The following is a 14,921-nucleotide window of genomic DNA, read 5'->3' on the forward strand; positions in this document are numbered from 1 at the left end:
TTAAGGGTCTTAAAACATCCTGTCCTAATCCAGTAACAGTCACAGGAATATATCTGTTAAATTAACTGAAAACACAACCAGCAAATCGTTTCTACCGACTAACTGTTTGCCAGGGCTAAGCCGTGAGAGGTGCTCACGGCACCTGGAAGCAGCTCTTCTCACGGCCAAGGCAAGCGGAGACTTTCTGCTCTAAACACAACAGCTGTGGTACCTGGAAAGTGAAGTTAATAGCTTGTTGCTCTTTAAAAGCTAACCGTCAGGCAGTAGAAACCCAAGTCAACAAGAGAATAAATTCTGATGCTAAGATTGTCCTTAAACATGTATCTGCCAAAAGAATGCCCCAACATAATTAAAAACAAAACAAAACAAAAAACTGTCAAAATAAAAAGCACTTCCAAAAAGGCAAGGTTGAATTCGGTTATCTAAAAACTGAATTCACATGACATATCTTGTTCTCAGCTACACGGCCCTGGATTACCTAGAAGGATGTGTGCCAAGAGAGCTCCACACGCCCTTTGACAAGTACACACCAAAGCCTCTACCAGACTGGTCTCTGCGGTCTGTGAGGCCTACAGCACATTATCCAAACACGCACAAACTCAAGGACAGGGTGGTCACAGCTGCAAAAAAGGAGACCGAACAAAGGCTTTGCCTGTAATAACACTTGCTTATACATGGACTGTGTCATCAGAGTACCATTTTCCTAAACTGTCTGTCTCAGATTATGCCAGAAAGAAAATGAAAGTCTTTGCTCAAACAGCACAGGAAGCACTCACAGGTCTCTCTATGAGGTCTATGCAAGGCTGCAGGTCGAGACCGAAGTCGATGAAGTTCCACTCGATGCCCTCGCGCTGGTACTCCTCCTGCTCCAGGATGAACATGGTGTGGTTGAACAGCTGCTGCAGCTTCTCGTTGGTGTAGTTGATGCACAGCTGCTCGAAGGAGTTCAGCTACAGGTTGAGTCATCGTCCAATCATGGGAGAGAAGATAGGAATACTCAGCCATCTAGTTACCCCAAGAGCTCATTCAAAACCATCCATTAGGGAACGACACTACTAAGACTGTTGATGCTAACGACTACACTCAGGGAGGGCTCTCTCTCAATCTGTCCCTTTCTCACCCCAGTTTACCCCAGCTTTCAGAGAAGAGAGGGAAGGCCAGGCCTGACAAATGAAGTTAAATCCCTGGGAACCATGTGGTGGAAAGAGAACCGACTTCTGTGCATGTGTGAGTGTAAACACACACATACATATATACAGACAGCAAAGGAAAAAAGAAAAGGTAAGAGAGAACAATAGATAGCTACACCATATTACCAAACATCTCAATTAAGGACTAGGAAGAAAGAAAGAAAGAAAGAAAGAAAGAAAGGAAGGAAGGAAGGAAGGAAGGAAGGAAGGAAGGAAGGAAGGAGGGAAGGAAGGAGCCAGGCAGTGGTGGCACATGCCTTTAATCCCAGCACTTGGGAGGCAGTGGAAGGTGGATCTCTGTGAGTTCGAGGCCAGCCTGGCCTACAGAGTGAGTGAGTTTGTTTCAAAACAGGCTCCGAAGCTATGAGAAACCCTGTCTCAAAAAAACAAACAAACAAAAAAAAAAAGAAAGTGAGGAGGGGAAAAAGAGCAACAACACAGGGCCTTGAGAGGGCAAGAGGCACAGACATCCTGCGTGAGCGTGTGGGCCTGTGAATGGAAGGGAGCTACAGATCGCACTGGCTGTGCCCGTTCTCCTCACTGAGGCAGCAGACTCCACAGTGGTGTAAAAGACAAATTCAGAATCAACTTATGAATTGTTGCTGGGAGCACAGGCCAAGCCTGACATGACGCAATGCTTGTAGTGAGTGTGAGGCTCCTCCTGCTTTTCTATGGAAGTCCTCCTAGTGTCAGGTGTCCGACCATAGCCAACATCCAACGTGACACGGCCCTGCTGTCATGAAGTGCATCTCAGCACTGCCACTGCTCCATGCTGCCCCCCTTTCCTATTGTTCTGCTGAGTGGATAGATTAATTACGACATGTAATTTTCTTAATTTACTTAGCCTCTAAGTACAACCCATATTCTACTTCCATGCTGTTCACACGAGTAGAATGTGCCCATAAATAACCTCTTTCATTATAAAAAGTGGCTTTAAATTAGAGGTTCAATTGATCTCCACGGAATAGATTTGAGGCCTGGAAAGGCCACGCAGTATCCCACAGCCATGGAACTGATTTGCGTGTAGAATGAGGTCATACTGGGAGGGCGCATTGCTTGCTGCAAGTTACTAAGTTCCTCAAAGACAAGCTACACTACTTCTTGTCTCAGTGTTAGGTTTGTGTCTGTCTACAAAAATGGGTTTTGATTGGCCTCTGGGCTTATGACATGCTATCATATTTAATTATATACAATAGACTTTAAAAACAATGAATATCTATATTTAAACTACCAATTATATTTTAAAGATTTTATTTTATTAATGTGTGTGTGTGTCACGAGTGTGCAGGTGCTCAGAGACCAAAAGAGGGCTTCAGACCACCGGGAGTGGAGTTATAGGCAGTTGAGAACTGAACCCCGGTCCTCTGGGACAGCGAGCACTGTTAACCACTGAGCACCAGAACTGTAGTTTAAAGTAATTTTGGTTGCAGTGCTGGTGTTTGAACCCTGGGTATAATCATGCATGCACTCTACCTCTCAGGAAGATCCCCAAGGTAAGATCTGGTTTTTGTTGTTGTTGTTTTGTTTTTGTTTTTTTTAAAGACTCTCTACGTAGTCCTGGCTGTACACCAGGCTGACCTTGAATTCAAGCGATCCACCTGCCTCTGCCTCCTGAGTGCTGGAATTAGGGTGTCTACCACTATACTCAACCCATTTGTTATTTTTTTTTAAATTATCATTATCTTTTGTTAGTTTTTTTTGGAGACAGGGTTTCTCTGTGTAGTCCTGGCTGTTCTGAAACTCACTGTGTAGACTAGACTAGTCTTAAACTCATAGAAATCTATCTGCCTACCTCTGCCTCCCATGTGCTGGGATTAAAGCTGGCACGCATGCCACCACTGCCCTGCAAGACCTGGTTTTAAAATTAACCATTCATGGCATTAATTTTAGATGTACAAAGGGCTACACTGAGTTGTAAGCTTCATTTCAGTCCAACTTATTCCTTCTATAGTCAGCAAGTCATTTCTTGTGACCCTTCTAGAAACAGTCTGTGCACTCATTTGTGCGTAATCTAATTCTTTTTTAAAGCTATTTCTTGAAATCTCTTCTCAGTAATGAACCATCTCATTGTCTATTTATTTGTATTTATTATATTCACTGTGACTATAATATCTTAACTTTCAAAAATATAAGTAAACATTATAAAAATTATTAGCAAGCAACACAAAATAGTAGACATAATCTAATTGGTAAACCTGGTGTTACTTCAGTCCTGTCTGAGATGCTTTAGCCCACCTTTCCTAGAAGGTCCTCTTCAGGCAGTAGCAACAATATCCTGAAGACATAACTGTTACAGCTTACCAGAGCTTAGGCCTGAGCATAGGGAGGAGAGGGTCTCCATCTTTAGACAGTTTACATACACTAAATCCTACTAATTGCAACTGCAAGAGCCAATCTCTGACATCTATTTTATAACCTAGTGCCACTAGGAATAGCTTCCAAAGTAAGAAGCTAAGGGATAACACGCAGGTGAGAGAACCTGTCTGTATGCTTTCCTTTGGGAATGTGGCCTTGATTAAATGCTACCTGACCAACCCTAGAATGTAAATTCTTATTCACGCAATTAGACTTTTTACAGTCAACAGTGTGGTCAGGAGGAGGGACTCGCACACTACGGTGCCATCATTGCCAATTCCCCTTCACCCTCCCAACCAAGATGCTCATGGGAGCTCACTGGGAGCTCTGGCTGGTTGAACCTACTAAGTTTACCATTCTATGACCTAGTTCCAGGTCCAGGCCAACATCTCTTAATATATATGTGCTAAACAAAAAACACAAAATAAAAGCAAATTAATCCTTTCTCTCAAACACGTAAGCCACAGGATGCTGATGTATGCTAACCACAATTCCTTGGTCATCCTGGACCTTCCAGCACATAAAGCACCTCCTTCTTTTTTTTTTAATATTTATTTATTTACTTATTTATTATGTATACAATATTCTGTCTGTGTGTATGACTGCAGGCCAGAGGAGGGCACTAGACCCCATTACAGATGGTTGTGAGCCACCATGTGGTTGCTGGGAACTGAACTCAGGACCTTTGGAAGAGCAGGCGATGCTCTTAACCTCTGAGCCATCTCTCCAGCCTGCACCTCCTTCTTTTTTACTGCACACAGGGCTGGTACTTCTGCACCAGGTGGTAGTGGCTCCTCTTACTGTTGTTACACAGTCCGGACAGTGCCCAGATGGCTTGGCTGAGGTGACCTGTACTTCTCAGAGGTGACTCAGTGCTGGTCTCCTGATCCCCCAGGTGGTCTGAATAACAATGGCTTGCAGAGGCTCAGACGTTTGGATTCTTAGTCACCAGGGAGTGGAACTCTTCAGAGGATTAGAAAGGTTAGGAGGTGTGGCCTTGTGGGAGGAGGTGTGTCCTGGGGGTGGGCCCTGCCAGGCCCAGCCTGTCTGTCTCTGCCTGCCTCACTCTGCCCCTTTCAGTACCTGCTGCCACGCCCCCACCAGGATGATAATAACCAAGTCTCTGAAACTGTAAACAAGCCCCTAATTAAATGCTTTCTTTTATATATATAAGAACCTCAGTATAAAAATTAAACATATATGAGCCAACAACCTGTGAGCTGTATTTCTTTTACAACTCTTAGGTTATATATAATCTCTATGGAATATAAAAAGCACCATTTCTTCTTAAAAATCCCTTCATTTTTCACTAATTGAGTTTATAACCCCTATCTCAGTATATCTCAAATTAAACTATCAAGTTAACTCCTCACCAATATTTAAAAAGGTTAAAAGGCATCACTTTTTTAAAAAGTATTTTTATTTTTTGTGTCTGCATGTATGTCTATGGACAACATACATGCAGTAACTGAGGTTGCCAGAAGAGGGTACCAGCAAGTTCTAACTCTGATAAAAACTTTCCCTTATATCCGACTCTCTATCCGGATTCTCTATCTTCAGCTTCTTTCAGGAATGTCTAACTGCAGAATGCTCACGTGGAGATCTCAAGGCCTCAGACAGCACACTCAGCACTCCAACCACACACAAATAAGCATGCCTGTCACCACTCAGACACTCCAGAGCAAGCGTGCAGCCTCCAGGGGCCTGCCCAGCTCTCCGCATCATAGCACTCTCTCACCCTGGGAGCTGAGTGGTTATTTGCTGTCTCCTGTTGGGCTCTAATCAAAGAGCACGGAATGTACCTACTTATTTCTGACTGCCAGGCCCTGAACTGCATATATAAGCGAACCATAACAATTGTTAGGAGAACGAACAAAAAAGAAAATCGGGCAAAAGGGAGGGAGATGAAGAATACCTCAAAAATTTCAAAACCAGCAATATCCAGGATCCCAATGAAAGAAGCTCCCTGGCGTTTGGTCCTATCCAGCGCTTTATTGATGCGGTGAACGAGCCAACGAAACAGTCGCTCGTAGGTAGCTTTTGCCAGTGCTTCCACTGCAAAGTCTGCCTGTAATTAGATAATATCAATCTTTATCCAGGAAGTGGTCTTAACACTTGCAGCTATAGTATGGCGTTCAATGCTACACAGAACTCACACTTCAAACAGCATTTACCGCTCAATTATATCTCAATGTTACATTTCAATAGGGGCATTAGTGCACTTAACGAGAATTGTGGCTAATCACTTTAGCTATTGGGCAAAGCCCTCCCCTGGCCTTAGAGCCCTGGGCAACAGTATCTCTCATTGGTCTGGTTTCTTGGCAGTTTGCCCTTGGGGGATAAGGGATGGGATGTGGGTCATCTTCCAACCTTCTTAGTCAAAGCTATTAATGTCCTTAAAGCCATCTAAAGAGTAAATATGACCCCTATGTTCTTGCTGCTGTGCCACCCAGTAAGACAGCACAGTGGGAGCCTTGGCCTTGTTTGGCTGCTATGAAACACACGATCTGTCTACCAGATTATTTGTCAGCTATAATGACATATCAAATTTGCTTTATATACATATATATACATATATATATACACACACATATATATGTATATATGTATATATATGTATATATATGTATATATATGTATATATATGTATATATATGTGTATATATATATATATAAAAGTAAATCACTACAGGAAAATCAAAACTCATTTAACGCCAAGGTAATTCCATGTGCTCTTACTAACTCAGTTTGGTGCCTGCCAAGCAGAAGCTAAATGCCCACAGTTTATCATGCCATGCATTCGAAAGCACAGTCTTCCGTGGACTCACTTGTTCTTTGGTCTGGGCTTTCTGGACGTAGTCTCGGCCAACCTTGATCCGGGGGGTGAGAATAGCCCGAGTAAACTCCATCACGTTCATCCCAAGCAGGTGGCAGAGCTTCTGTGCAACTGTGGGGACAAAGTTCCCTGAGTGCTCCTTGTCTACTCATGAGCCAATCATGGCGTTTAAGCAAAGGAAAACTCTAGAAACTCAAGTCCTAAAGTGCAACAAAGCTTTAAGTTTGGTGAAAAATGCTTTCTTTTCTTCTGGATCAACAGACCACCGGTGAGAGATAGCAAGCCTTTGCCCTCCTGGCCTTCTAGAAAAGTGACCTTGTCTACCTATGGCTCACGTTAAGATCTCAAAGCCAAACAACTGTCCTGTAACATGTCTTCAATCACTCCACTAAGCTGGATGTGACTGGGTGAGAGGCACATGGTGGATGGAGCCCTGCTGCTAATCTAACTTTATTCTGAATGACACACAGAAAGGTCATAGTGGTCAGAAGTTGTAGGAAAATGGTCCATAGCCTGATCAAGAAATGGTGATCATGGCCCAGGTATGGTGGCTCACACGTTTAATCCCAACACTCAGAAGCAGAGGCAAATGGATGTTAGGCAGTTCGAGGCTAGCCTGGCTTATATAGTGAGTTCCAGGACAGTCAAGGCTACCCAGAGAAACCCTGTCTCAAAAACAAAACAAGAGAGTGACACACTGATTCAGGAGAAGAGTCAGTCCCTCCAGAGTCACACAGAACTAAAAACTAACAAACCTCAAGTGGGTTATCAAAAAAGGCTTTTTTTGGGGGAAGGTCTGTGCTCCTGTGTGTGTGTACATGTATGCACACGCATGTGGAGGTACAGAGTACTGCTGGCTGTTGGTACTCAGGTGGCGTCCACCTTACTTTTAAGATAGGTCTCTCACTGGCTCAGAGCTTGCTGATTGGACTGGGCTGGTGGACAGGGAGCCTCGGGGATCTGTCCATGTCCATCTTGCTTGATTCTAAGTTTGTTACCCACTCCTGACTTTTTATGGTGGGTTCTCAAATGAAACTCAGGTCCATTACATAGCTTATAGAGCAAGCATTTTCGCCAATGAGCCATCTTCCTATCCCAAAATGACTATTTCGAGGGTGGGCGGTGTGACTTCACGTCAACATTCACTGACCATGTGCACTGTGGATGTCCCCGTGACATCTCCTAGTCAAGAGAGGCTCATGTCCCTTCAGAAACAACCTGGCAGCTCCCAATACCTGCAGCCACATCCTCTTGGTGTACAAACTGTCATTCCTGACCAGTGTCTATTTAAATCTATTTTCAACATTTAGAAACAGAAAAATTTCACATTAGAACATCTAGACTCCCAATGAGTATGGTACACACCGCATCCCTGTTATCAGGAGGCTAAGGCAGAAGGATGTAAGAGTCCGAGGCCAGCCTGTAGTCCATAGTGAGACTCTATCTCAGCACCCAGTCCAAAGAAACAAGCAAAAGTAGCGTTCGTCAGCTTACCTGTGTTTTCTGGCATGGAAGCTTGATCAGTGTTTCTCTCCTTTTTGAAGGAAATGTTTCCGAACTGCAGCACTGAAGACACGACTTTAAGCATTGCTTTATATTGATGGAAAGAAAAAAAAACCATCAAAATGTAGCAGAGACATATTCCAACTTATCTGGTCCTAAAAACTGGCTCTGTGTAACTCTTCAGAGTTTCATAAAATACAGACAGTTCTCATTAGCTTCCCAGTTACTTTCTAATCTGAGGGATTTACGGCAAATGCACAGGAGTTCTGACAGTGAGGAGTGGGGTCTTAGGACACGTACAGAGGATCTCTTCGTGGGAGAAGCCCATTATATGCATCGCTTCCATGGTCTCCTGGAAGTTATCCTTGTCCTGCTGCCCAGGGATCGGGATATAGCCATTGGAGAGGAACCTGTAGTTGTTGAAACCTTCCAGGAGTAAGTCAGCTAAAAGGAAACACACGGATTAAGTTCAGCTCATGGTCATCATCAGACTGAAACACTCTACCTGTGGACACCGGGAATCAGGAGAATCAACCCACTGAGGCACACTTTTCCTTGCTAATTCACACCATGTGTGAACACACACAGATGTGAACGTGTAAACACCTCTGCAGTTTGTTTTCTGTTTTGCTTTTTTGGCATTAGTGATTTGTACAATTTTTTTATTTGAAACTGTAGTTGAGAAGCAAGTAAAATTTCCAGATTTAAATATTTTCACCATCATTTGAATGAAAGCTTTGAAATCCTTACTCTGTATTTTTATCTTGACAGGTAACTGGCTCTCTTGCTCTTCTGTAGAAGTCCCCTGGGCCACTCCTTTCCCCAATTCTTAACTATATCATATTGGACTTTTTTTTTAAATTATTTTTTTTCATTTACTTTTACATACCAACCACACTTTCCCTTTCCTTCTCTGTTCCCTCCCACCCCCACCTCCTGTCTACTCCCCGCCCCCCTATCCACTCTCTGTTCAGAAAGGGACAGACCTCCCAGGGGAGTCAACAAAGCATGTCAAATTACTTTGAGGCAGGACCAAGTTCCTCCCCCTGCATCAAGGCTGGGTGAGGCATCCCACCACAGGGAAGGTCCTGGTCCCACTGCTAGGGGCCCCACAAACAGACCAAGCTACACAACTGTCATCCACATTGAACCTCTATAGGAATTGTTTGCTCCCCCAACACCTTCTGTCAACACCCTGAAAATGTTTTGATTAATTCCAGTTATCTGCAAAAGAAAGTCTCCAAATTTTATTCTTTTCAAACGTATCATCTTGAGTGTTTGGTCTCTCTTTTTTTTGGTATTTTGTGTGTTGCCGAGTTTTACCCCTCGCAGGCTTCCCTCCTTAGTTCTAGTTCCATGCATTCACAGTATTCTGGGTGAGGGAAGTCCAATTGCAGCAGGTTCTACTGTAAAGCTGCATGGTATATACACAGTAACTGTGCAGAAACACTGACTCTAGGGCTCAGCGAACAAAACGCTTGTACTCTCTCTTTGTAGTATTTCTGAGTCAGCAAAATTCTTGCCTTAGCTAGACAGGGTCTCACTATGTAGCCTTGGCTGGCCTGAAACTCACTGTGTAAAGAGGCCTCAAATGCTGAGAGGTCCACTTGCCTCTGCCTCCTGAGTGCTGAGGTTAGACCACACTTGGCTTAAGTTCTTTTCAAATTAAATGTTTATTTTTTAAGAATTTTACTTTCTACTCTGCCCAGCCCTAAGCTTCCAGTCCTTGTGACAAACACCAATAAACAAACACCCACACTACTCACTCTGGTATTAGTGTGAATACAGTCTATGTTTAGTTGCAAGTCAGGGAATGAAAGCTTTATTCTACATTTTATTAAGTAAACCCTCCCCCATTTTCCATGGTAAATGTTGGAACAGAAACATATACAAAGATGCCTTTTAATTTAATTTAAGACAGGGTCGCTTGATCCCTGGAGGTCCTGAACTCTCTATGTAGACCAGACTGACCTCGAACTCATAGAGATCTGCTGGCCTCTGCCTCTCAACTACTGAAATTAAGGGTGTGTGCCAGCACGCCCAATTCTAATTTCATTTACAGAAAATTTCAAAGGCCAATACGGCAAAAGGCGCACACCTGCCACTTGAGTGCAACAATCGAGGAGGTAACTGAATGCGAGGCGCAAGAACCCCACTACTCACACTTGAGGTGCTCCCCCGCTCCAGACAGCAGCTGGTAGAAGATATGAAACGTGCGTTCATCTTTAGCTTGACGAACAGCACGAGACTTTTCCAGAAGGTCTGAGCAGAGAAGGTTAAGGATTTAATTACTAAGAGGGGGACTTCAGCAGTGTCTACACACGACTTTCTTTCTTGGCTACATATGAACTTTGTTACAAAGAACTGTATTAAACAAAAAATAATGCAGCTTATGATTTTTATTAGTTTTCTAGACGCACTGATTTGGGACGGAACTGAAAAGATTACAGGTGTCTCCTTCAACCCCATTGCTCCCCCACCCACCACTTGGTGCTGTGGACTGTGTTAAAAGCACACAGAACTACACAGGATGTGAAGGAAGCTACCAAACATAAGTGACATAGAGCTGCTTAAGGTAGATAGTGTCTAACACCAGGATATCACAGGGTTACAAGTAAGGAGCGGGCACAGAGAAAGCAGCCAGGAGACAGTTAATGAATGAAGAGCTGAAAATAGAGTTGGTATGTGTGTTCCTCTTCTCATTGCTGTGGCACAGTTCCGGACAGAAGCAACCCAAGGAAAGATCCAGGACCTCTGCCCATGGACGGCACCGGCCACTTTAGCTCAGCAGAGACAGTCCCTCGCAGGCCTGCCTAGACAGTTATTTCTATGGTAATTCTAAATCCCACTAAGCTGACAATCAAGATTAAGCATCACAGTGTGACCCAGAACACATGTGCCTGACCATTCTGTTCCTGTGACACTCCCCTTGTTAAAAACCCTTGCATGTGCTAGGTGCTGGCTCGCCATCTTTGCACATGGGGTTCGTCTCCCAAGGGCCTCAGCATCATTGCTACACTGACCACTGGGTCTTTTGTTCCCTGCACTGAAGCGTGAGAGACCATTGCCTAAAACATGAAGCTATCCACCTGCCTGGGCTCCCCAGCGCAGAACTCTGTGGAAGCAGCACCTGAATTTGAGACAAAGAACACCCGTCTGCGAAAGCAGAGCTCAGTGTGAGACGTGCTGGGCCCTTGGCACAGTGCTTAGATGCTGCTGCGGTGTCGGAGGGTCCGCAGACACACTGCTGCTCATGGAATCTGGTTCACTGTTTTCCAAACCGATAACCTCCTTTCCTGGGGCTACCAAATGAATTAATTCTGTAAGGGCAAGGTGCCTGAATTTTTGGCTAGACTACCTCCACCATGGTCTCATCATTAGGTGAGACACAGGACAATGAATGGTGTTATTAACAGACGACCATGAATGAGCGAAATGGTGCGTTCATTGTATCATCATCCCCATCCTGGCTCTGAATGTACAAAATTCTATTCTTAATTCACAGAACTTTCCCACCTAGCCTTCATTTACAGCAAATGAATTTCCATCATTGGAGATTATTATCTCAATAATTGTTACTTATTAGCTCACTAACCAAACAGTAATTTTGTGTGTGACAAGGCTAAATCTAGGGCTAGGCAAATATCCTACCAACTGAGCTATATTTCCAGTCCCCGTAAATTGTGTCATATGTACCCATTGTTCCTTCAGGCCATTCTATGCAATGGTATATCTCAGGATTACTCTATGTATCTGTTGTATCCTGTCTTTGCTATGACTTTATTAAATTACTTTAACTCTATAATTCTAGGCTTGTCTCATTGAACAGAGGCACAGCCAGAATCATTATATGGTAAACAAAGGCAAACAACCACAGCTGTCCAGTCATACACCACGGAGTGTGGGACTCTCACTGGTTTTAAAGATCTGCCATTTATATTTATGAATACTCGTGGGGACCTGTGCGAGTTTATGTGCACCATGTGTATGCAGATGTCCATGGAGGACAGAAGAGGGCAGCGGATCCCCTGGAAATGGAGTTGTGTGGAGTTGTGAGCTGCCTGACATGGATGCTGGGAACCAAATCAGCATCCCATGCAAGAGCAGCATGCGCTACTAACTTCTGAGCCATCTTTCCAGTCTCTGTGGCCTGCTTTTGACAACAGCAACAACAATAACAACAATATCCACACCATTTTGTAGCTGGTAACCAGTAACTGAAAATACCTGCAAGTGTCACCATGTCACTTACGTCCTCCCACCAGGTGTGAGATCATAGATGGCTGCTCAAGGCTACAGGAAAATGAAGTCATTATTTTGGAAAAAGGATACATGTTTCAATGTTGGCCCCAACAATATAGCCAGTTACATCAAAGTTGATCCGAATAAACTTGCCCTGAAAAAGAGAAAAAACTTGAGATAAATAAGGATACAGAGGACCCAAGTATCATAGCAGAACAAGACAATATATCCTCCGCAAAGGCAAAGAAAAACCTCACCAATGTAAAAGAGCAGTGGTAGGATAGACCACTGTCCTATACTGTGATATAACAAATCTAGAAACTGGTAAGAAAGGATAAGATGAGCTGGAGAATACTGCTCGGAGGCCCTGAGCTTGGTTCTAAGAAGGCACATCAGACTCACAACCACCCATAACTCCAGTTTCAGGGCCCCGGCACCCTGCTCTAGCTTCCACTGGCACCCATGCACACGGCACATACACATACAGGAAAAAGATTAGTAAAATTTTAAAAGGCGGAAAAGTAGTAAAGGAATGATCCCCTCCCTATCAGTTAGGACTTGAAAGTCCTCCTAAGTAGTCTGAGGCAGGAGGCATCTCAGAGGAACAGCAAAGCTAGACTCCAACTGTTCGGGCTGAAGTTATAAATGGAAGGAGAACAGAGATCCACGAAAAACTGGAGAGTGAGGAAACCTGAGCAGGCCTAATTATAAAAAGTAGCAAGGCAGGACATTTCTTCCAAAATGCTAAGCAGTTTTATAAACACGAAGCAACTTGACCCGTTATATCCCTTAGGAGAGAACAGGCTGGGGACTAGGGTCAGTCACAGAATGTCGGCCCAGCAAGCACAGTTTGCGCCCCAGCATTCCCACACAAACAGACAGACAAAAACATTTGTAGGGGAGGAAAAAAAAAAGAAAGAAAGAAAAAACATTTGGAGCAAGAGAAAACAGGGATTGTTTAATAATTCTTTGATAGTTATTATTACACTGAGCACCCACACTAGCAAAGACAGGATGAAAACAAGAACGGCGAGACTAAGATAAACCTGACTGCAGCTTACTATACTTATAAGATATAAAAGGCGAAATTAAATACCGCTAAAACCGGAACATGAACAATGACTGGGAAGGGCTTATTCTAGAACTGTTAGGAAGTACTGACATTGGTGAAAATACCACTAATTTCCATCAGTGGGGTCTCAGAGGCCCTCCCCCGAGGGAGCTGCTTCTAAACCCTGGGGAAATGGAAAAGGCTTTGATTAGTTGCCATATGAATCACATATATACAGTTGCCTTTGGCTTTGGTTCACGGTGAGCCTTATCACATACATTTATATACAAGAACATACAAGACAGACTTCTGGGTTTTCAATAGTTTTCCAGAAAGTTAAAGTGGCTTACAAAAGGCATGTCTAGCCTTCTTTCACACTTTCTTACATACTGAGAAACAGGCTGTGCTGTGGACGAGAATGCTTGGTCCCTAGGTGATGGATTGTTTAGGAAGGACGAGGAGGTGTGTGTCCCTGGGGTAGGCTTTGAGGTTTCAAAAGCCTTGCTTTTTCTACCTGTTTCTAACCTGCAGATCTGAACAAATGTGAGTCCTAGCCACTGCTCCAGTGCCATGACTGCCCACCTGCCTGCCCGCCTGGCCGCCACCTCACTCACCATGATGTGATTCACCCTCTGACAAGCAAGCCCTCTACTAAATGCTTTCTATTAGCTGCCTCGGTCATGGTGTCTGCTCACAGCAACGGAACCGTAACTAAGACATACACCAAGTTAAAGATGATGCACTAGTTACCACATTAGTCTCCCAGGCAATCCCATTATTTATTTTTATTATTTATTTGTATATGTGTGTGTCTACTACGTGGGTTTATGTGTACCACATGTATGCAAGAGTCCAGAGCAGCCAACAGAAGCTATCATATTCTTAGGAACTGGAGTTGCAGATTGTTATGAGCCACTGGACATGGGTGCTAGGAACCAAACTCGGGTCCTCTAGATGAATAGCAAATGCTCTTAACCACTGAACTATCTTTCCAAGCTCCAATCCCAGTATTCTTATAATTTTAAACTTCATGCATGGGGTGCTGGGGCTTGAACTCAGGGTCTTGAACATGCTAAGCAAGCATGCCATCAACTGGCTCCATCTCCAACTGTGATTTTCATCTCTTTCACATAGCTGATAGTACTTAATAACAATGATCCAATTCCTTGGATGATGAAACAACACAATGTTTCAACACAGAATAAGATCACTAACACTCCATCTGTTTCTAAGATTTAGAAAACGGTTCAGTGGATCCATATGCGAATTACAAGACAGTGCATTTGATTCCATTTTTAAAGATAAGTTTATTTTGTCTTTGTTCCTGGGAAGATCCTCCTCCCCCCTGCACTGCAAGAAAGAATAAAGTTAAACCATTACTCCATATGGATAGTTAATGGTTTAAAAACTTCAGAAACTAAAATTGGGTCCTGATGTTATAAAAGTGGGTTCAAATTCTCCATAAATTTTCAACAGCTGTTCCAGCCACACAATAGCTCACTGAATTAATTAAAAATTGCTATTTTAAGAGACAGTAGTCAAAAGACAATGCTTTTATTCCAAGGCCACAACACATTGCCAGAACTACCCAAGCAAATAGTCCTCAAGCCTCTTGTTTAAACACCGCAGGAAGGTTCATCAAGATAATCAGTATCACCTATTTCCTACTTAAGAAAACAGTCCAGTCATAAATACATTATATCCAGTAACACTAGCTTACAGTTTACACCAACAGGTCCAACTT

The 14,921-nt window shown here is 43.4% G+C and overlaps 1 protein-coding gene across 6 annotated transcripts in view; it reads right to left on the reverse strand.

Annotated features, from left to right (window-relative positions):
* The window catches only part of Myh10 (myosin heavy chain 10), a 131,164-nt gene that overhangs the window by 51,235 nt on the left and 65,008 nt on the right, over window positions 1-14,921 (reverse strand). For all 6 annotated transcript variants that reach the window (XM_026780414.1, XM_013347182.2, XM_005349821.3 and 3 more), the window contains 7 exons: window positions 12,217-12,280; window positions 10,048-10,146; window positions 8,185-8,328; window positions 7,876-7,971; window positions 6,374-6,492; window positions 5,461-5,613; window positions 777-950 (listed from right to left, as the gene is read on the reverse strand). In XM_026780414.1, the coding sequence (XP_026636215.1) occupies window positions 777-950; window positions 5,461-5,613; window positions 6,374-6,492; window positions 7,876-7,971; window positions 8,185-8,328; window positions 10,048-10,146; window positions 12,217-12,280 (849 nt within the window). The remainder of the gene's footprint in view (window positions 1-776; window positions 951-5,460; window positions 5,614-6,373; window positions 6,493-7,875; window positions 7,972-8,184; window positions 8,329-10,047; window positions 10,147-12,216; window positions 12,281-14,921) is intronic.

This window comes from Microtus ochrogaster, chromosome 7 (assembly GCF_000317375.1).
Source record: "Microtus ochrogaster isolate Prairie Vole_2 chromosome 7, MicOch1.0, whole genome shotgun sequence".
NCBI classification, from domain to species: Eukaryota; Metazoa; Chordata; class Mammalia; order Rodentia; family Cricetidae; genus Microtus; species Microtus ochrogaster.